Genomic DNA, 21,000 nt, shown 5'->3' with positions numbered 1-21,000 from the left:
TCAGGCACCGCCAACTCTACGCCCTCTTGGTTCCCTCTTTCGAGCAACTCCAGAGGGGCAAGAGGGCAGGTAATGGAATGGACATGAGCAACACATCTCGAAAAATAACAATTACAAAAGGTAGGTAACCGTTTTTTCTTCTTCACGTGCTTGCTCATGTCAATTCCATTCTAAGTGACTCACAAGCAGTGTCAATGGAGGTGGGCTTGGAGTTCATGGTTTTGCAACTTGCAGCACTGTTCTGCTGAAGCCAGCATCATCCCAGGCCTGCTGGGTCGGCACATAATGGGATGTAAACGTGTGGACAGACGACCAGGTAGCAGCTCTACAGATCTCTTGGATCACCACCCGAGCCCAAGAAGGCCACTGATGACGCTTGCGCTCTAGTCGAGTGCACCTTGACTATCATCGGTGGAAGCACACTCGGGAACTCGTAGTAGTATCGGATGCAGGCTGTGATCCAGGTCTAAATCCTCTGAGCAGACACTGGACGACCTTTCTTCCTGTCTGCTACAGCAACGAACAGTTGCGTTGACTTACGGAAAGGCCATGTCCTGTCAATATAAAAGGCCAGTGCCCTCCTGACATCCAGGGCGTATAACCTGCAAGCCTCTTTAGAACTATGGGGCTTCAGAAAGAAGACCAATAAGAAAATGTCCTCGCTGGTATGAAACTGGGAAACTATCTTGTGCAGGAATGCTGGCTGCAACTGGACCTTATCCTTGTAGGACACAGTATAGAGCGGCTCCGACATAAGCGCCCTGAGCTCAGACACTCTGCTGGTGGATGTAATTGCCATCAGGAATGCCACCTTTCAGGAGAGAAAGAGAAGAGAACAGGAAGCCAGAGGCTCAAATGGAGGTCCCATGAGCCTCAACAGCACAAGGTTCAAATCCCAGGGAGGGACTGGATCCCGGAGGTGCAGGTAAAGACACTCCAGACCTTTCAGAAATCGGGCCTTCGCGTCATGAGTGAAGATTGACCTGCCTTGGAATGGAGGCTGGAAAGCCGAAATAGCAGCCAGGTGGACCCTGGTTAACAACAGTGACAAGCCTTGGAGTTTGAGGTGCAGGAGATAGTCCAGGATCACCTGCAGAGCGGCCTGTTCGACCCGGACACACTGATCCAAGGCCCAGCACATAAACCTTTTCCACTTTGCCTGATAGGTTGCTCTGATGGAGGGCTTTCTGCTACTCAGCAAGATCAGTTGCATTTGGGTCAAGTATGCCCACTCATCCGCAATTAGCAGCAGCCATACTGTCAAATACAGCGCCTTCAGGTTCTGCTGCAGGAGACTGCTGTGATTCTAAGACAGCAGGTCCGGTTAGAGAGGGAGTTGCAGTGGCTCAGCTACTAAAAGGTCCAGCAGCATGCCGAAACAGTGCTGGCAACACCACTCGGGAGCTATCAGGATAACCCTCGCCCTGTCCCGCTTGACTTTCACTAAGACTCTGTGGATCAACGACACTGGTGGGAAAGCGTACATCAGGGCCCCGACCACAGAAGTAGGAAAGCATCTGACAGGGAACCCCTGTCCACCCCCTCGAGCAAACAGAACACATGGCATTTTCTTGTTCGCGTCCCACCAGAACAGTCCACCTGGGAGAGTTCCCCACTTTCAAATCATACTGGCCGCCTCTAGATGGAGCGACCACTCATAGCGAGACAAGAAGGTTCTGCCGAGGCGATCTGCTAGCACATTCTTGGTGCCAGGCAGGTGTGCGGCTACCAGATGAATGGCATGCCGCACACAGAAATGCCAAAAGGTTGAGACCTTCTTGGCAGAGGGCTCCTCCCTATCTGTTGATGTACTACATCGCAGCGGTACGGTCCGTGAAGACTTGCACGACCTTGCCTCTCAGGTGGGGCAAGAAGGCCTGGCAGGCCATGCAAACCACTCTGAACTCCCTGGCGATGTGGAGGGCCAGACTGTCCCACACCCATCAGCCCTGGGTGCTCAGCTCGCCCAGGTGGGCTCCCCAACCCTGGTCTGAAGCAGAGACCAGGGTCAACAACGGTGACAGGGTCACAAAGGGTACTCCCTGCAACATCGACCCAGCATCCAAGCAACAATCCAGGGACGACAGGATTTGATCTGGCTCCCTGACCACCCAGTCTAGATTGTTTCAGTTGGGGGTGTAGACTGACACCAGACATGCTTGCAGAGGATGGAGGTGGAGCTGAGCAAGACTGACCACATAGATACCAGCGGCCATGTGACCCAACAACCGCAGACAGGTGTGAACTATAGTGAGCGGGCAGCTACTCACATGGGAGATCAGATCAGACATGGCCTGAAAACGTGACTCTGGGAGGAAGGCTCTGGGCTTCCACGGAGTCGAGAACCACTTCAATGAACTCTATGCATTGGACCGGCCTTAAGGTGGATTTTTTTCTCGTTTATCATCAGGACCAGGTTGTGGCAACTGGAACGCACCAGATCGAGGCGTCTCTGCACTTGGTTCCAGGACCTGCCTTTGATGAGCCAGCTGTCAACATGTGGGAAGACTTGGACCCCTCGATGTCTGAGGTAAGCAGTCACCAGACCCAAATATTTGGTAAAATCCCTTGGGGCTGATGAGATGCCAAAGGGGAGCACCGTAAATTGGAAATGGCGTTCACCCACTATAAACCAGAGGAAACGCCCGTGACCTTGGAATATGGAGATGTGGAAATAGGTGTCCAAGTCAAGGGCAGCGTACCAGTCTCCCAATTCCAGGGAGGGGATCATGGAGGCCAGGGAGACCAGGCAAAACCTCAACTTTTGAAAGCCTTGTTGAGGTGTCACAGTTACACCGAAAATTGCAGGAGACACTATGTACAGCACAAGGTGGACTATGTACGTGAGACACTATGTACAGCACCCAACAGCGTGAGTTGACTTGGGACCAGGCCGAACGGAAGGAATGCAGGCGCTTGAGGAAAGAGCGGGATGGATCCTGGATGGTGATTGGGGCATCGCTCTCAACCACACCCTCAAAACAAGCACATCTGGCTCCCACAGTGTTTTGCCTGGCTGGGCTGCACAGGTGAGCAGGAGGAAGAGGGGTGACAGCAGCTGAAACTGTCCCTTCTTCTTGCAGGCCCCTGGCAAGACTGCCAAGGCTTAGGCGGCAGGGGCGACCAGAACTGCTTCCTCGCAGACTGCGGTGTGTGCATTCTCAGCAAGCCAAGGGTGGCCCTGGTGTCCTTCAGCCCATGCAGCCTTGCAATCTGATTTGAAAAGAGACTGTTCACATCAAACGGGAGGGCTTGGATGGAGGTTTGCATTTCCTGGAAGAGACCTGCAGTCTGAAGCCAGGAGCTGCGCCAATCACCATCGCTGATGCGACCACCCTGGCTGCCAAGTCCACCATGTCCCATGCCAACGGGAGGGAGCACCTGGCAGATGCAGTGCCCTCCTCCACCAGGGTGCCAAATTCTTGGGCCAGCTCCTGTGGAAGGGACTCGTTGAACTTATGAAGGGAGTCCCATAAGTTACATTTGTAACAGCCTGATGGTTCGCCACCCAGAACCGCAAACTGGCCGTCGAATAAATCTTTCTCCCAAATAGATCCAACTGTTTGACCTCTTTATTTTTGGAAGTCAAACTGGTATGCCCCTGTTTGTCTCTCTCATTGGCCACAGAGACCACCAGCGAGCCTAGGGAGGGTGGGTATAGAGGTACTCGAACCCCTTGGCTGGGACAAAATACTTTTCAGCCCTCTTTGAAGTGGGAGGGAGAAAGGACAGAGTTTACCAGAGACCCTTGGCAATCTTAAGGACACCGTCGTGAACCAGTAGTGCAAGATGGGTAGGGGTGGAGGCTGACAAGACGTTAAACAAGGCATCCATCTGCTCAGCCATTTCCTCTGCCTCCAGGCACAAGTTCTTGGCCACCCGACGCAGCAGGGCCTGATGTTCTTTGAAATCGTCTGGCGGGCTTGCCCTCGAGAGTCCCACAACCACCTCAAAGGACGAGGATGATGATTGCAGTGCCAGGGTCATCTTCCCCCATGGGGAAAGGAGGTTTGCGGGGGGCACTATTCCTTCTGCTCCAACCAATGAGCGTGCCATCAGTGGCACCAGCTGCTGCTCTGAGGTGGTGGCCAATGACTGGTAGAAGGGGGCATCACCACAACCGGCATTCCCCATGTGCCCCAATAAGGCCACTCCACCTGCCACTGGCCATGCTGCTAAGTTGGTGCAGTCAATGTTGACGCAGCCTTGAGTGACCATTCGCACTGATGCAGCCTAGGCGAGGGGCTGAAATAGGCTTCCATGTGACCACGGTGAGGCCGTTGACAGCTGGGTCTGCTTGCTGGGCGTTGCTGACAGGGACCAGTGTCTGGAGTGAGATGATCGGTGCCGGTATCGAGGGGACCGGTGCTGGGGAGACTGGAGACACAATAGGGAGAACTTCCATGATTCGGGCAATCAGGACCTGCACCTATAAAAGATTATCTGTGGGAGGGTGAGTGGCATCGGTAATACGGCGACTGGCGTCTTGCTCTAGACAATCCACGTCGAAGCTTTGGTGACCGAGGAGGAACCCCATGGCGTCCAGGCTGCGGTTCTGGTGACCTGCAGCATGGAGGTGGAAAGCACTGCTTTGTCTTGGTGAATCGGCGGCACTCCACTGCCCCGAGGAGTCTTAGCGGCTGGCTTGCCCTCGTGGGGAGCCTTTGCCGGTTCCTGAGGCACATGCTGCATTGGCACCATAGGCTTATGTTCTCTTGGCGCTGGGAGAGCCTGTGAAGGCATCAGTGCTGGCAGGGTTTTGTTACCCAGGCCACTGGTGGTGGACATTTCACGGGACTAAGAACCCCAGCTGGAGGGGTGCGAGCGTGCGGCTCCAGAGTGGCTGGGTGGCCTGAAGCAGTCCTTTGTCTGATGGCCCATGGTCTTTTTTGCTCAATGCCAGGGTTTTAGACTTCTTTTTGGGCAATGGGGAATGGTGCCAAACAGAGCCTGGTTCTAGGAATGCACTGCGCACTGAGGCCGAGGTACTCAGCGAGTCCTGGTGGGGCTACATGGAGGCTGGATGCAGGGTGGACTCCATAAGGAGAGCCCGAATTCGAACATCCTGCTCCTTCTGTGTGCGGGGCCGAAAGTTCTTCGGCACTTGTCTCTAATGTATGACTCTCCTACTAAGCACTTGAGGCAGCTGCTATGGAGAAACAAACCCAGGAGACCGGGACATACCCCACTTGGAGCAAAGTCCCTGCTGGAACCTTAACTGCTAACTATTAACTACATTTAACTACTTAACACTAACTACTATGAACAAAATTATTTACATGGCCCTACGGCTTAAAGACAATAGACGAAAACTGCTAGCCCTTGCAATGCAAGGGAAGGTGCTCCCACTAACCACCACAGGCAGTAAGAAGGAATTAAGAGGATATAGTGCCAGTGGCACCTGATTTACAGACACAAGAGCGCAGAACTTGAGGGGGTGCCACTGCCAACCCTACGGATACTGCTAAGGCAAAAATCTCCGATGACTGTGCATGTGGGCACGTGCACCCCTAGAATGGAACTGACATGAGCAAGCATTTGAAGAATGTATTTTATCAGCTGTAATCAAATTGTTGTAGAATTCCATTAATTATTTTAGCCCCTTAGATTACCAACAGTGACATGCCAAAAATCTATAAATGATGTTCATATCAGTGAAGTCAAGGAGTTGCATAACATACATCACATTAAGCACAAATTTTGGTGTAGTATGTATCTTTCTATGAAGTTTTTTAATTTTTTTTTGTTTGTTTTTCCTTAACATTCCTCTTTTTATAGATGTTCCTTTTTATAGACAGACATACCTTCTTTGTTTTAGGATACTTAGCAGGGCATTTATTAAGTGCTGGAACTTCTGTTTCAGTAACTATTTCTGCAATAGTAGTTTCTGTTTCAGGCTCAGCTGCAAGTGCAGTGTTCTCAGGTTCATTCTGTTGTGAAGCAACTTCCACATCTGGAGAAGATGGCTGGATATCTGAACACGTGCTGACAGTTCTGTGTCGTCTACGCTGCTGTCCAATATGTGTTCTGCTCCGAGAGAAGCTTTTTCTTTGTTTAGCTCTATTAACTTTGGCAGGGGTTGGCTTGGTGGCAGTTTCCTCTTTTGCTGATTCCTGGTGCAAGATATAGCAGCTAAAGTAGTTACATACATGACTAAAAATAAAACAAGACTGATTTCCCTCATTCTTAGAGGTTTAAAAGACTAACACAGTTTCTGGCTTTAAAATGGAAATATTTAATGCCAATACCGTTTCAAGACACAAACATGTGCATGGGGTTTCCTGTATGTTTATATGAAATATCAGGCACTACTGTCAAAACAGGAATCTGGAGTGGAAAAACAACTGGTCTAATTGACTTGGTAATTCCTCTGCTGAACTATGATAGTTTCTAACTACATTGGTCTATAGTGAATCTATTTATCTCATAAATCTCTTTCTGGGCAAGGACCTTGTTCCCTTGTTTGTCTGAAATGCCCCAGCACGCCTTTGGTGCTACATAAATAATGCTCTTAAATATGTTAACTGTGAATATTTTGGACTTTTCCTTGTCTCTGTTATAATATCTGCATGGTAAAGAAAGGCAAAATATTTAATACAGAGAATGCAGTACTATATAGCAAGGAAAGTATTTCCCACTGGTGATTAATGCTTTTAACCATGGCTGTTACAAACAGCACAGTTATAATTTACTGAATTTTTATTTTACATATACCTGACAAAGTTATTACTTAAAATCTAAGCAATTACAATGGCATGCATAATATTTAATATATTATAGTACTTTCTCTTTGAAGACCACCATGTGTATCAGACATAACAAACTAAGCCATACAAAATGCTTGGAGTTAGGATTAGAGTGCAGTCTGACTCTGTCTTGAACTCTAAATACTAGCCAATGCAGTTTCCATGTAACGCTTGTGCGTACATAAAACTCTTAATTTAGCTGCTGTTCTTCAACTATGGCTATACTAATTTATCTATTCTTGAAAGATTAAAAAAATACCATGTCATGTCAAAATTTGAAGTCAAATCCAAAAAACAAAATATGCAATTAAGATTTCAAAAGTTTTAGACTAAAAATGTATTTTAAATTCCAAACTTAATTTTTAAGAAGGTAATATTTAATACTTGTTTTAAGTTACAGATAGCTACCTGAATAAACTCTGTGTCACTGATAATCTGTGATTCCTTGCATTCTGATTTAACCTCCGTTTTAGCTGTGCTGATTCTTTCCAAAGCCTGTTCTCTTCTTTTTTCTCTTTTCTCTAGTCTGGCAAAAGCTTGCAGAATAGCTTCCATTTTCCGTTCTTCTCTTGTCTGAAGGATATAGTAAGGATTTATCAGATATCAGACATCAGTTTCATATACAAAATGCACACATTTTGATTTTTAAAAGGTGCTTAAAAAAAACACCATACAATGATATACATAATGTGTTCATGTGCGGGTCATATTCAGCCAAAGCTCAGAGACAATGACTGTTAGTACACCTCTACCTCGATATAACGCTGTCCTCGGGAGCCAAAAAATCTAACCATGTTATATCGAACTTTCTTTGATCCTTCTGACTGTGCAGCCCTGCCCTCCTGGAGCACTGCTTTACTGCGTTATATCCGAATTCGTGTTATATCGGGTCACGTTATATCGAAGTAGAGGTATATCATGAGAATTCTTACCAGCTCCATCACACACATAAAGTAGGGTTTCCTGTTTTGGACTAGAACCAATAGCATTTAAAAATAAGCCTTTACCAGTAATCAGTTACATTAGAAATGTAAAAATAGCATGTTGCTCCAGGTCTCAAGCCCTCTGGCTATTATTTGTCTGGCTAGTATTTGTATGTTGCTCCAAGTCAATTTCACAATAGGAATACTGCAAAACTGCTGGCCAGAGGAAAATGAACATTACTTATCAGGAACAATACAAATAAACACAGAGTTTTTCAACATTACATATGCCAAAGCAGTATTTTATTTTTTTAATTTAAAACAATATATATGTCAAAATAGGTTCCCTTAGGTTAATATACCAACATTTCCATACAGAGAAACTAGATTCTCAGTATGAATGCATGAGTAGTTTAGGTCCTGATCCTTGTGCATAGACAGACCTCTTGCACCCACAGAGAGCTCCATTTATGTAAATGCACAAGTTACAGGATCAGATGCTTTGATTAAAAGCTCTGAGTCAAGGACCTGTCTTTTCAGTTTCTGTGAAGGGCCATACATACCTATGGCAAGGTATTTTTATTACTACTACTAACATTAATCTTGCTCCAGTAAAGACTGGGCACAATAGAGAAATACATTTTATGATAAAGAAAGGGGAAACTTACAAATAACTATGCTGTTCCTAACAGTGAAACAAAGGGGCAAAATAAAGCTCCTGCTCTGCACCTATTTTACTAATACAGTAACTCCTCGCTTCATGTTGTAGTGATGCTCCTGAAAAAATGCTACTTTAAGCGAAATGATATTAAGCAATTCCAATTTCCCCATAAGAATTAATGTAAATGTGTGTGTGTGTGGGGGTGTTAGGATCCAGGGAAATTTTTTTCGCCAGACAAAAAAGACCACACACACACAATTATATAGATATATACCTATCTCATAGAACTGGAAGGGACCTTGAAAGGTCATGGAGTCCAGTCCCCTGCCTTCACAGCAGGACCAAGTACTGTCCCTGACAGATTTTTGCCCCAGATCCCTAAATGGCCCCATCAAGTATTAAACTCACAACCCTCGGTTTAGCAGGCCAATACTCAAAACCACTGAGCTATCCCTCCCACAGTATAAATTTTAAACAAACAATTTAATACTGTACACAGCAATTATGACTGTGAAGTTTGGCTGAGGTGGTGGGGTCAGAGGGTGGGATATTTCCCAGGGAATGCCTTACTGCTAAATGATGAACTAGCACTCAGCTGAGCCCTCAAGGGTTAACACATTGTTGTTAATGTAGTCTCACACTCTACAAGGCAGCACGAATGGAGGCAGGAGACACAGTATGGCAGACTGTGTGTGTGAGACACACACACATGCACACACATACACACACACAGGCATTGCCCTTTTAAGTACGCTGACCCTACTCTTAAGTACACTGCCTTTTTAAGTAGATCAACAAGTTGAGACAGCAGCTGCTGCCAGCAAACGCCCTCCTGAGCCCTGTCATGTCCCCCCGCTCTGTGGAGATGGGGCTGAGGAATGGAGGGGAGGGGGACACCCTGACATTAGCACCTCTCCCCCACCCCCAGCTAGGGTGACCAGATGTCCTGATTTTATAGGGACAGTCCCAATATTTGGGGCTTTTTTTTTTTTTTTTTTTAATATAGGCTCCTATTACCCACCACCCCGTCCCGATTTTTCACACTTGCTATCTGGTCACCCTACCCCCAGCCCCGCACAGCAAGCAGGAGGTTCCCAGGAACAGCTCCAAGGCAGAGAGCAGGAGCAGCACAAGGCAGTGGGGGGAGGGACAGCTGAACTGACCGGCAACTGATAGCCTGCTGGGCGGCTGCTGCACAGGGAACTTAGGGAAGTGAGGAGCTGATATGAGGGCTGCCGGTCCACCTTGGTTCCAAGTCCCCACCAGCTAGCTCCAATGGGCTGCTCTTTCTGCAAGCAGTGGACAAAGCAAGCAGCTGCCAAACAACGATATAAGGGAGCATTGCGCAACTTTAAACGAGTGTGTTCGCTAATTCATCAGCAATGAAACAATGTTAACCGGGACAATGTTAAGTGAGGAGTTACTGTATGTGAAGGCAAAGAGAGAGAGATGGCTCAGTGGTTTGAGCATTGGCCTGTTAAACCCCGGGTTGTGAGTTCAATCCTTGAGGGGGCCATTTAGGGATCTGTGGGAAAATCAGTACTTGGTCCTGCTAGTGAAGGAGTTCTATGAGATAGATATATCCATTTATTATTATATTTGCAATTATGGTGATGGAGCTGTAGTTAGACTTAATTCTATTCTTATTATGCAGCCCTATCTGCAGCATAGTTAAAGTTGCTATACAGAGTTCAGCTTTAAACTTTTATTCTGTATACATCTAATTGAAATGGCAAAACCAAAATAAATATAGACTTGGTTACTACTTGCATTTTTTTCATGGTGGTTTGATGAATAATGAACTGACATAGAATACAGTTCAAAATTAACCCCTTTTGGTGGTCTATATTTCAGAACTTTTTAACTATAATGGAAAATGTATGCTAAGGCAAATGTGCTATATTTCATTTGATGACAAATCTGCCACTACATCAATCTTGACAAAAAATAAAAAAAAAAGAAAGAATCCTTCACCATATACCACTGTGTACTGCAACTTCAAGTTTGCACTCTGACATAAAACTTTAACAGTTGCCTCAGCAGCATTAAGGCAGAATAAATTCCCAAATGCATGGGATATGAGAGAGTCAGATGTGCTGATCTGTTGATATAAAGCATATGAGATCTTAAAAGTTTTGCATTTGTAGGGATATTAAAGAAGGTTTATATTAGACATGGTTTATATGAGAAATGATTTATTGTTAGAAATGATTTATTGTTAAATGATACTATAACTGAAGGTTATATTAGAAGTAAATGTGATTCCCAACATTTAGCCTCTAACCTGCAAGCCACCAGCTGTGTGTGTGTGAAGCCTGCTCAAAGAAATACTTTGTATAAAACTTGTTAAACGTCAATTGACTCTAAGTGCCTGTTCTCTAAATTGGTAACACCCCAAAAAGTAAAGAGACAGTGAAATAGATGTGATTAAGATACAGAATATAAGTGAATGAGTGCCTAGTTTAAATAATGAATGAATGGTTAGGGAGTTACCAGCCTGAAGAATTCAGTGCGCTGAAGAAGGTGTCAAGTGGGATCAACCAGATGACCCCCAGAGGGCAAACTGGAATCCACCCCACCACACCTCAAAGGAAGGAAAAACAAACATCTGATAACATGGAGCCAGCCACCTGCTGATTGATTTAGCAAGAGCAGAATGAAGCAACTCTCATGGACTGACATAGGAATAAATTCCTATAAAACTGGACTCTGAAGACTGAGGATTTTGAGTCTATGGTTCTGCTGCCAGCCTCCAGGAGCATCAGATGCATCTGACACAGACTCGGCTCCATCCTCATGACCAAGATACCTGGCCAGTAACTTGGCATGAGCAACGTCTAGGCTGGTAACTATAACATCTATACAGAACCTGAATGAATGATTGTGTGAATATGAGAGAGAGAGAGTGTGAGTGTGTGTAAGGAATAAGTAGTGATAGAAATAAGTAGTAAAACAACGTTGTTTACTGTTATCTTTTGTTTTATTATGGTATTTACAATAAATGTGGCATCTTTGCCTTATCTCTCTTAAGATCCTGCTGGTTTTTATTATATTGGTATAACACATTAAAATGCAAGTTCAATAAAGTTGGGTTACATATTGCTTTTTTATATCAATTGGGGATGGAAATGAAAACCTAATGGAGTGTTGTAGTACCTCATCCATAGCTTTGCAGGCAATATGAAGGTGGAAAGAAATGCAAACATCTTTTCCCTTACCATCTTAAAATTTGTTTAAGATTATGGGAGGATGGAGCATATCCTGCTGCAACCTGAAACACCACTAAACATAGCGCTTTGGTTGCGATTTAAACAGAATTCAGTGTCAAATGGTGTTCACTTGCATAAAACTCACCATGCAAAGATTGAGCACCTGATGGTATAATGTGTATTTTAGAAAAAGAATGCACATTTCAAAATCTGAGACTGAGAGAAATTTAATGTTTTTAAGAAGAAATGATAGATCAAATATGAATACTACATAATCACTTAGTTTTTTGGGGCAAGGCAGAGATATGTAACATTAAACCGTTCCTATTCTGTCATACCCTAAGGAAGTGGTTTTCCAGCACAATAAATACTTGTTAACACAAAGTTACATTTAGGCAGTATAGAACATAATCCATAAACTGGTCACCACAAGTCTTCTCCTCATTAATTTAGAGTTAGACTGACTTAATTGCCTTTTATCTCTTCCTTCTTTTAATCTGAAAGAATTTAAGAGAGATGCTCTCATCCTCTCTTAAAATATCTGGTATTCGATCTACAGAGCAAAATTACCTTTGTAGGATGTCACTTGTCTCATGACCCTACCCAAAGGCAAGGTAACATCATGGCACTCACTAGAAGTTTATGAAGGACATTTTTTTCCCTCTATAATAAAAATCTTCAATTGCACTGAAGATATTTACTTCTCCCCAGCTAAAACAGCAACAGTTTGAGACTAAACCGCGTAACTCATATTTTATAATCCTCATTTTGGCAAACGTGACTAGAAAAATCAAAAGGCTAACTACTAACAAATGTCATAATGCAACACTGAAAATTAAACATTATATAATACTTTCAGATGCATATTCTAACTTTGCATTGCTATGTTAGTAAAAATCTGGTAGGATACTAATGCATCTAATTTAAGTAGGTATTTCAAGTTGTGGGAGGTGGATCAGTCATTTAAATTTGGATTTTAGGGACTTAAAAAAAAAAAAAAGTCTGGCTGAGGGAAGTGATGAGGTACGAATTTACCCCTAACAGGTAATGGCAGAAGTTAGTGATAGAAAGAGACCTATATGATCAATTTGTCCACTATGCCCATGCTAATGTAGAATTACTCTCCATAGTACATTTTCTAGTGTTTTGTCCAATATAGGTAAATGTCTTAAAGCAATGGGCCACTATAATTTTCCCTCAAAGCCTACTGCTCATGTTTATAGATGTGTTTAGGAAGCATTTCCTGATGTTCGGGGTATTTTTCTTTTCATATTTTTACTCTTATGTGTTTTCATTAAAATATTTTGGACAGAGTTGTTTCACCCCGTCACTCCACAGCATTTAACTAAGATACACATGAATTAATTGAGTCTTTCCTCATAAGCAACTGTATGTGTATTCTGTAATTCTGTGGCATCCACTCCTTGCTGCAGAATTATGTTCCAGTTTCTAAGCCTTTTTTTTTTTAAATGAAAAAATTTCTAGCTACTATGGTGGTGAAGATTAACCTTGAAAACATGATCAGAGTGTAACAGTTTTGTCTACTGACAGCCTGAAAAAGTTCAGAGGTATGAAGAGCCTCCAAAAACATTAGTGAGGTGCTGACTGACCCCTAACAAAGACCATTTTAAATGTCAGTGTTGTTAAGGACAGGGTCAGCTTTCATCTGAATGTTTACCTATTACTGTCATATGTTAAAGCTGAAGTTTCTTTAAATATTAGTGAAAATCTGGTATTATTTACTTTGCACATTTATACTACTTGATACAGTCCATTTCATTGTGTTCCATTTACATGAGTCTTCTGCACAGCAACATAGCAGAGAAAAAGTATTATGAAAACAAAATATGATTTTAAAACCACAAAAATTGGCCTTAGGGGGATCAACCAGTCTCATATCACTGAAGGTGCCAAAACTGAATCTGCAGGAAGAAAACAGTTCACATGGAGAAAATGATGCAAAAAACCTAGTGAAGGGCCCATACACAAAGACACGTTAGCTAAATAAAAGGGGAGTAAGTCCACAAGCAGTAGAGAAATTAACGTGAGTGAGGTGGGAGATAAACCCAAGTTCCTGATGTCAGTGGCAAGAGACAGACTGACTGTAATTGACAAGTGTAATACTAATTTTTAAACTACCTCATCTCCTGTCTCTACTTCTTACATTTTCAAACATGCTCTTTGGTGCTTTCTGCCAGGCTGCCCCCCATGCTTGGGAGGAGCTCCCTGTAAAACATCTGCAAAGCTACCTCATTATCCTCCTCTTCCATGATGCCTAAAAAAAACTGGATAACAATTAGGCTGTGGCATGCTGAGATCATTGCCTTTCATGGATGACTAAAAATGTTTCACTGTTTCCTTGTACTCCCCAGCCATTTGTATTGCATTCATCTGTGGTCTCTACCTTATATTTAGACCAAGTTCTCTGGAGCAGAGATAGTCTTTGTTCTGTGTTTGTATCACACCTAGCACAATGGGGTCCTGGGTCCATGATTGGGGCCCACAGGTGCTACAGTAACACTGCTACTACTAATAATTAACAAAGGACCCTCTGACAGATATAGTTAAACTACATATGAAACTTTGAGGGCTCAGTCTTTCTCATGTTAGAAACTCAGGCCCATAGCATCTGCATTAATGCACCAAGATACCCAGTTTTGAAGCAGACAAAACATTCAGGCTCAACATAATTAAAGCCAAAACTATAATATAGTTTCTTAACAATTTGGCATTCAAAAGCTTATATTACACTTGAGAAGATCATAAACCCAACAGAATAGTTAAAGGAGATTATGCAGGTCAAAAGATAATGCACCCTGCCACACAATTCTATGACACTAGAAGTACTAAGGAGATGAGGAGTCCACTTCACATTGGTAGCTCCCAGCAGAGAGAGTGTAAACATGGCACCTCTTTACACATTAGATCTGTTCCCTGTAGATGTTCCGGATAAAATTTGTTTAAATACCAAGCTTGACTTATTAGCATTGAAGAGCAGATACAGCTTTGAGTGACAACAGAAGTCTATTCTTGCTCATAAATCCACAGAACTTAAGTAGATGCTAACTGTAGGGACAAATTCTGATCTCAGTTATACTCATATGTAGGGCCCTACCAAATTAACAGTCCATTTTGGTCAATTTCACAATTATAGGATTTTTAAAAATAGTAAATTTCATGATTTCAGGTATTTAAATCTCAAATTTCATGGTGGTGTAACTGAAGGGGTCCTGACGCAAAAAGGAGTGGCTTGCGGGGGGTGTGTGGGGGAATTTGCAAGGTTATTGTAGGAGGGTTGTGGTACTTCTACCCTTACTTCTGCACTGCTGCTGGCGGTGGTGCTAGGCAACTGGAGGTGGGCAACTGAAGAGCAGCAGCTGCTGGCCAGGAGCCCAGCTCTGAAGGCAGAGCCGCTGCCATCAGCAGCGCAGAAGTAAGGATGGCATGGTATGGTATGGCCACCCTTACTTCTGTGTTGCTGCTGGCAGGGCGCTGCCTTCAGAGCTGGGTGCCTGGCCACTAGCTCCATTGAAGGCAGTGCAGAAGTAAGGGTGGCAAAACTACAGCCCCCTAAAATAACTTTGTGACCCCCATGCAACTACTTTTTGGGTCAGGACCCTCAATTTAAGAAACACTGGTCTTCCCCATGAAATCTGTATAGTATAGGGTAAAAGCACACAAAAGACCAGATTTCACAGAGAGAGATGAGATTTCACGGTCCATGATGAGTTTTTCATGGCCGTGAATTTGGTAGGGCCCTACTCATATAGCCTTATAAAAAACCTGAGTCGCACAGGTATACCTGATGGCAAAATTCAAACCAAAAGATCTTTACTACATACAATATTGATTGAGTAGATGAGCCAGAAAAACAGTCTTCTTTTTAGATCTTTGGCAGAATTTACTGTGCTGGCAGCTAAAAATAATTGTTTAGTCCTTGCAGAGCAAGAAAATTTAATTCAGAAAGTAATGAAACAAAACAAACAGAGCCTCAAAAATGCTGTTTTTACAATCACTTCAGGATAGAACAGTAATCAACTTATTACTTCAAAATGAAGGGTGAATAAAGACCGGAAAATTTGTGCGCAGAATTCCCCCAGGAGTATGCTGTGGTTTCTTTACTGCATGGTCTTAGCTCATGGAGTCGTTCAGTTTAATATTCCATCTGATGCTCTATTCCAGCTGTGTCTGTTCTTCTCATTGTTCCATCAGCAGGGAAGAACACAGGCATAGGTCTTATTGGGTGAACAGCTGTCACTGAAGCATCATCTCTGCATCTTGCTAAGGACAGGGCTCAGTGGAAAACAATTTCAGGACTTTCATAGAATATCAGGGTTGGAGGTCATTTAGTCCACCCCCCTGCTCAAAGCAGGACCAATCCCCAGAGAGATTTTTGCCCTTGACCCCCTCAAGGATTGAACTCACAACCCTGGGTTTAGTAGGCCAATGCTCAAACCACTGAGCTATGGATGCTGTGATTATCCTTCCCTTTCCAGTCTTAAATTTGGTCTTCATGGCTATGTCAGCAAATGTTCTGATGCCATATTTCTTGACTGGGCTGATGAACCTCTCACAAATGTCCCCATTTGTTTTTCACCAACATCTGCTATTTTCCGTAAACTCTCGTACATTTGATGTTACATGCACTCAAGTAGGTAGCTGGATAAAAATCCACTGGATGTGATTTGCACCCAAATAGGTTAGTCGTACTTTTCATGACATGGCTGGTAAGAGCTGTATCATGGTCTCCATCCGTCTTCAGTACAGAGGCAAGAACTTGTTTGTGGACTTTGTCTCCACTACTTCTTGTTAGGCTACTTCTTTCTTTCATAGCTTTTGCATATTCATAATACAAAGCTATGTATTGTCACTATTACTGACTTGTGCGTAAGTGTCACTGAATTAAAAAACTAGTTTCTAGAATATTTCAAAGGCTAGTACTGCATACATAGGCAATTACAAATTAAAACCTTCTACCGGTCAGATGAGGTGCTACATTGTATGTACAAAAGCTTACAAGTGGAGAAGCATTACATTAGGATTTGATGTAAATTTGCATCTACTCATTATGCAGTACAAAGTATGAGCATGTAAGCTACTACTACTGGTGCACAATCTTAGCGTGAAACTGATCTGGTCAGTAAACTTCAATAGTTTTCTATATTTTCTATTATAATCAATGGTAAAATACTCTGAAAATTGAGAATAAGATGTGAAAACATTTTATGTTAATATACTACAAAAAATTGATATTTGCCATTTTTGTCACAGGCTAAACAGCTTCATTGTTTCTGAAAAAAATACTTGCTCGTGCAAAACCAATAAAAATATTTAATTACGGCTGTTGATTAATCAGTTAACTCAAAAAATTGTGATTAAAAAAATTAATTGCAATTAATTGCACTGTTAAGCAATAGAATACCAACTGAAATTTATTAAATATTTTGTATGTTTTTCTTCATTTTCAAATATATTGATTTCTATTGTAACACAGAATACAAAGTGTACCGTGCTCACTTTATATTATTTATTACTACAAATAAAGAAACAAAAGAAACGGTATTTTAGTTCACCTTAGACAAGTAATGTAGTGCAATATTTTTATGGTGAAAGTGTAACTTACAAACGTATAAATTGTGTTACATAACTGCACTCAAAACCAAAACAATGTAAAACTTCAGAGCTTACAAGTCCACTCAGTCCTACTTCTTGTTCAGCCAATCGCTAAGACAAACAAATTTGTTTACATTTGCAGGAGATAATGCTCCTGCTACTTATTTACAATGTCGCCTGAAAGTGAGAACAGGCATCTGCATGGCACTTTTGTAGCCAGCGTTGCAAGGTATTTACGTGCCAGATATGCTAAAGACTCGTATGCCCTTCATGCTTCGGCCACCATTCCAGAGGACATGCTTCCATGCCGATGATGACCGTAAAAAAAAGTGTTAATTAAATGTGTCCTGAACTCCTTGGGGGAGAACTGTAGGTCTCCTGTTCTGTTTTAGCTACATTCTGCCATATATTTCATGTTATAGCAGTCTCGGATGATGACCTAGCACATGTTCGTTTTAAGAACATTTTCACAGCAGATTTGACAAAACGCAAAGAAGGTACCAATGTGATATTTCTAAAAATAGCTACAACACCTGACCCAAGGTTTAAGAATCTGAAGTGCCATCCAAAATATGAGAGGGACAAGGTGTGGAGCATGCTTTCAGAAGTCTTAAAAGAGCAACACTCTGATGCAGAAACTACAGAACCTGAACCACCAAAAAAGAAAATCAACCTTCTGCTGGTGGCATCCAACTCAGGTGATGAAAATAAACATGTATCAGTCCGCTCTGTTTTGGATTGTTATCGAGCAGAACCCATCATCAGCATGGACGCATGTCCTCGGTAATGGCAGTTGACGCACGAAGGGACATATGAATCTTTAGCGCATCCGTCCGTAAATATCGTGCAACGCTGTCTACAACAGTGCCATGCAAACGCCTGTTCTCACTTTCAGATGACATTGTAAACAAGAAGCGGGCAACATTATCTCCTGCAAATTGTAACCAAACTTGTTTGTCTGAGTGATTGGCTGAAGTAGGACTGAGTGGACTTGTAGGCTCTAAAGTTTTACATTGTTTTGTTTTTGAATGCAGTTTTTTTGGTACATAATTCTACATTTGTAAATTCAACTTTCATGATAAAGAGATTGCACTACAGTACTTGTACTAGGTGAACTGAAAAATATTTTTTTACAGTGCAAATATTTATAATAAATATAAAGTGAGCACTGTACACTTTGTATTCTGTATTGTAATTGAAATCAATGTATTTGAAAACGTAGAAAACATTTTTGAATGAATGGTATTCTATTATAGTTTAACAGCATGATTAATCCCACTTAATTTTTTTTATTGCTTGACAGCCCTAATTTCAACACATTGTTGTTTGGTAGCTTTGACCAATAAACACCATATTAAGGTGCTGAAATTAACTTGAACAGTAAAACTGTAGTCATAGTCATGTTAGAGTATTTCTGGAACTGTGCAACAACAACAAAAGTTACCTGGCTTTCATAACTGTTGTTCTTTGAGATGGGCTGCTCATGTACATTCCAAGTCGATTGTGTACGCAGAGCACACACCTTCGGAAGGTTTTTCCCTAGCAGTAACCGTCAGGTCAGCTATGGAGCCTCCTGGAGTGGCACCTTCATGGCCACGTATATAGGTCCCTGCTGACCTGCTGCCTCTTCAGTTCTTTCTTGCCGGATACTCCAACAGAGGGGAGACGGGAATGGACATGAGCAACACATCTCAAAGAGCAACAGTTACAAAAGGTAGGTAACAGTTTTTTCTTCGAGTGCTGGCTCATTTCAATTCCAAGTAGGTGACTCCCAAGGAGTTCCCCCGAAGGAGGAGTCGGAGTTCACCGAGTTGCAGACTGAAGCACTGCTCTACCAAACGTGGCATCATCTCTAGCCTGCAGTGTGAAGTAAAGGTATGAACAGATGACTATGTCATCACCCTGCAGATGTCCTGAAAGGGGCCTGGTGCCAGGAACGCTGCAGACAAAGCTTGCACTCGCGTGGACTGCAGAGTCAATGCTGGGGCTGGTATCTTTGCCAGGTCATAGCATATCCTGATAAAGGCTGTGATCCAAGAAGAAATTTGTTGGGATGAGACTGGCAGTCCTTTCATTCTCTAAGCAATGGCAATGAAGAGTGGTGTCGACTTCTTAAACGGCTTTGTCAGCTCAATGTAAAAAGCCAGCGCCTAACATCTAAGGCAGGGATCTCAAACATGCGGCCCGCGGGCTGCATGCGGCCCTCGGAGCTCTTCCCTGCGGCCCGCGGAGCTCCCCCAGTTACTTCCTGTCGCCACCAAACTCCCCTCACCCCCGCCCCCCTCCCCGAGTTATTTTCTGTGCCTAAGCTCCCCGCGTGCTGATCCCCAATGTTTGGGGCCGGGTCTCTCCCCTGGCCCCACCTGCCGCCCCCACGCGCCTCCCCCCAGTGTCACCCGGCCCCCACTTGCTGCCCCCTCACCGCCCGGGAGCTCACGCTGACTCCACTCCTCCGCTATGCCGGCTTCCGGCATCACCTGCTGCCGCAGGGTCCTAGCGCCCCCCTGCACTAGGGCCAGGGCACACTGCCCTTCCCCTGCCTTTCTGCCCTAGTCCTGAGACTCTCCAATGCCCCGAGCCTCTCCAATGCCTCAAACCCCTCACCCTCAGCCCCACAGCCCTCACCCCTGCACCCCCTCCTATCCCCAAACTCCGTCCCAAAGCCTGCACCCCCACCCCCTGCCGCAGCCTGGAGCCTGCACCGAGCACAGAGCCTGCACTCCAGACCCCCTCCCCCACCCAAACTCCCTCCCAGAGCCTTAGGCAGTAAATCTAAGTGCGTGTTTTGTCCTTTGAGTGAGGTGCATTACTGAGTGTATATATTTATTAAAACTGCTTGGAAATGACTTCGTCAAAAAAAAGAACACTCATGGAAGAAAAGAGAGTTTTCCAAGACAAATGGGAGAATTTATATTTTTTCACAGAGGTAAAAGATAAAATTCAATGCCTTATTTGTCAGCAAACGATTGCTGTTCCCAAGGAGTATAACGTGCGTCGGCACTATGACACGATGCACCGTGAAAAATATGATGCATTCACCGGAAAAATCCGAGAGGAAAAAGTTCAGCAACTTAAAGCAGCATTTGCCAAGCAAAGAAATTTATTTTCAGGGATTAACAAGTCTAGCGAAGATTCAGTAAGAGCAAGTTTTGTGATAAGCGAAATGATAGCTAAATCATCGCGACCTTTTACAGAAGGCTTATTCATAAAAGAATGTCTTATGAAGGCCAGTGAAATTTTATGTCCTGATAGGAAGAAAGTTTTTGAAGGAATAAGCTTGTCTGCAAATACAGTTGCCTGCAGGATAACGGATTTAGCTGATAATGTGCAAAAACAATTGATTCAAATGGCAAAAGACTTTGAAGTATTTTCAATTGCTCTTGATGAGAGTACAGATGTATCAGATACCGCACAGTGTGCAGTGTTCATTAGAGGTGTGGACTGCAATTTGAATATAACTGAAGAATTGCTAGACTTAATGCCACTGAAGGGTACCACAACGGGACGTGACATATTTCAAGGATTGGAAGAGTGTATTGAAAAAGCTGCGCTGCCATGGAACAAACTCGTATCTTTGGCTACGGACGGTGCGCCATCAATGTGCTCTGAAAACATTGGTGTGGTTGGATTATTGAAGACCAAACTGAACAGCCTCAATATACCAGGAATTAGCTTCACCAGTATACATTGTATTTTGCACCAAGAAGCCCTGTGTAGTAAAAGTCTACAAATGAAAGAAGTTATGGATGTAGTTGTTAAAACTGTTAATTTTATACGTGCACGAGGGCTGAATCACAGACAGTTCACTTCTTTTCTAGCAAGTATGGACAGTGAATATGGGGAACTTC

General features: G+C 43.4%; 1 protein-coding gene across 2 annotated transcripts in view; it reads right to left on the bottom strand.

Moving 5' to 3' along the window:
• Positions 1-21,000, bottom strand: part of KMT2E (lysine methyltransferase 2E (inactive)) — a 133,862-nt gene that overhangs the window by 31,743 nt on the left and 81,119 nt on the right. For both annotated transcript variants that reach the window (XM_045029899.1, XM_045029906.1), the window contains 2 exons: positions 7,155-7,319; positions 5,805-6,113 (listed from right to left, as the gene is read on the bottom strand). In XM_045029899.1, the coding sequence (XP_044885834.1) occupies positions 5,805-6,113; positions 7,155-7,319 (474 nt within the window). The remainder of the gene's footprint in view (positions 1-5,804; positions 6,114-7,154; positions 7,320-21,000) is intronic.

The sequence above is a fragment of the Mauremys mutica genome, chromosome 1 (genome assembly GCF_020497125.1).
Source record: "Mauremys mutica isolate MM-2020 ecotype Southern chromosome 1, ASM2049712v1, whole genome shotgun sequence".
Taxonomy (NCBI): Eukaryota; Metazoa; Chordata; order Testudines; family Geoemydidae; genus Mauremys; species Mauremys mutica.
Note: the sequence above shows the minus strand (reverse complement) of the source record. Positions and strands in the feature narration are given on the sequence as shown.